At 66.3% G+C, this 2,294-nt stretch overlaps 1 protein-coding gene across 1 annotated transcript in view; it reads right to left on the bottom strand.

Annotated features, from left to right (window-relative positions):
- FOXK1 (forkhead box K1) overlaps positions 1 to 2,294 on the bottom strand; it is a gene marked incomplete at its 3' end in the record, with an annotated part of 66,491 nt that overhangs the window by 5,244 nt on the left and 58,953 nt on the right. The window contains exon 7 of the mRNA XM_014549991.1: positions 305 to 461. Within this exon, the coding sequence (XP_014405477.1) occupies positions 305 to 461 (157 nt within the window). The remainder of the gene's footprint in view (positions 1 to 304; positions 462 to 2,294) is intronic.

Below are 2,294 nucleotides of genomic sequence, written 5' to 3'. Positions count from 1 at the left end.
CGCCAGCGGGACAGGTCAGCAGTGTCTCCTTCAACCAGCCCCGGCCACCTGCACGCCCGCCACGTGCTCCGCCCGCAGGGAGGAGGGTCTCTCACGATTTGCTGACACCTCACTCCTCACCTCACCGCTGATTTTAAAAGTCCTCGGGGGGGAAGGAACCGAGACAGAGCTGTAAGGCAAAACCTTTCCTCGTCTCAGACACTAAGTGAAACTCTGAAACTGGTCATCAGCAGACGGGATGCGGGAATGTGGGGAGAAGGAGCACGCGCAGAGGTGGGCGGGAGGGGCGGGCTGCGGGCGAGACCTTGGGGCTGTCTCCTCCGGACGCGTCTGCCTGCTGCTCCGAGGCGGCCTTGGCGGCGAACTCCGCGGCCAGCTGCAGGTCCGAGGTCACGTTCTGGACGAATCGGTAGCTGGAGGAGCCGGCCCCACGTGGACTGGCCGGGCAGGAGTTGGGAACACTGCGGAGAGAGAGGACGCGCTCTGGTCACGGTCCTGGGAGAACTCTGTGCAGGAAGCGGGACCGGGGACACAGAAAGCGCCCGCACTTCCCTGCTCTGTGATTGGATGACACCGCACCCACCGGATGAAGGAGGGACCAGTTATGTCCTCAGCACAGACGCTGGCCCAGGAGGCCGAGCCTGAAGGGCAGGTGGCGTGGCTGCAGGGCCGCCGCTGTCCACACGGTGGCACCCTCAGCGAAGGCCGGAGCCGGGTGCTGCTGCAGGAACGTTTCAGGGGGGCGACCAGTCCTGCCGGCCACAGCCCCCTGGCTCCTCTCCTCGGCTGAACCGGCCACCCAGCATCTCCGGCTCCTCCATGGCCGCCCCCGCCGGCAGCCCAGACTCCGGCCTGTGGGTCCCAGGCCTGTGCCACCCAGCGTCCCGCCCGCCGGAGCGGCGGCCCAGCCACAGACTTGGGCCCATTTCCTCTCAGTAACAAACCACGTAGAAACACTGGCCCTCACCTTAATTCCATCACAGACATTCCGAGAACACCCATGACAGCACGGCGCCTCCACGGCACCGGAGGAGCCTGTGTCCCCGCCTGACGCCCTCCCCTCATGTCCCAACACCCGTAGCTGAGCCAGGCCCTCCCCCAGAACTCCCCGTCTCCGGCCGGGAGGGACCCCGGTTACACAAGCTGCCCTGCAACACCTGGGGGCAGGGGGAGAGGGCATCATGAGAAGTTTCTACTGAGGAGGAAGGTGAAGGAAAGAATGAAACCCTGACCGCGAGCAGCTGGTGAGGGACAGCAGCCCTCAGCTCCCGGGCGGGTCAGAGTGCCTTCCAGAAAGGCCCGCGTGGGAGCGGAGACTCTAAGGACCCTCCTTGGGAATCCCTGCTCTGCCCCCCGGGTCCCCGAACACGCTGAGCGGTGCTGTGTGCACAACGTCACGACACCCAAACGGGATGCTGGCAGGAAGCAGCACCGCACCTTTCCGGGCGTGGCCCTGACACACCTGCTGGCGAGGTTGGCGGAGGGGAGGGTCGTCCCAGTGCCCCTGCCATGCACGCAGCCGGGCTTTTCCAGTGCGTCCTGGGAGCCACGGCCACGCGTGAAGCCGGGGCGGGAAACACACAGCCCGTGGCTTCTCCTGAGGTCCCGCGAGGCCCACACCGTCCACGCTCTCCTGGACCCGACACCCCCCCCCCAAGTGGCCACGCAGCCCTTCCCCAGCCGCTATTTTGTGGGAGATCAGAGAAAACTGCTGTCCCGCCCTCAGAAGGCCGACTGCGCACATGGCTTCCGGCCTCCGAGCAGCAAGCTTCTCAATGAGCCCTTCAGCCCGCAGCCGCCTGGGACCCTGCTGACCCCGTGCCTCCAGGTCAGGGCGGAGCCCACTGCACACCACGCCAGCGCCTGGGGCTGTCGGTGCTCAATCAGAGCCGGCCGCGGGCTCTGTGGCCACTGCAGGACGGCCAGCGCCCCGAGAGCTTCAGGCTGCTCCGCCAAAACTGCCCGGCAACGCGAAGAGCCAGAGAGAACGCCTGAAGGAGAAGCAGCGTCTCTTGGGACGCGGAGGACGCGCTGGCCTCCTGGATGGAGCCAAAGCAAAGAGCCGCTCACTTAGGGCAACGCGACTGCTCAGGCGTGCGGGGCCTGGACCCGGGCGGAGAGCAGCACCGGGCACATGACTCAGGTGCCCGCCCCCGACTGCGGGTGAAAGGTGGACACAAAGTGAGATGCAACCGCCGCGCCTTTTATGGAAAATGACCCGAAGTCACCTTCCGTTTTAGGCCATGAGTGGCGCCTCCTCCAGGCCTGGCACGCGGCCTCGGAGACCGTCCAAG

Source organism: Myotis brandtii, unplaced genomic scaffold, assembly GCF_000412655.1.
Source record: "Myotis brandtii unplaced genomic scaffold, ASM41265v1 scaffold579, whole genome shotgun sequence".
Lineage (NCBI taxonomy): Eukaryota > Metazoa > Chordata > Mammalia > Chiroptera > Vespertilionidae > Myotis > Myotis brandtii.
The sequence above is the reverse complement of the archived record's forward strand: the minus strand, read 5'-3'. Positions and strand labels throughout refer to the sequence as shown.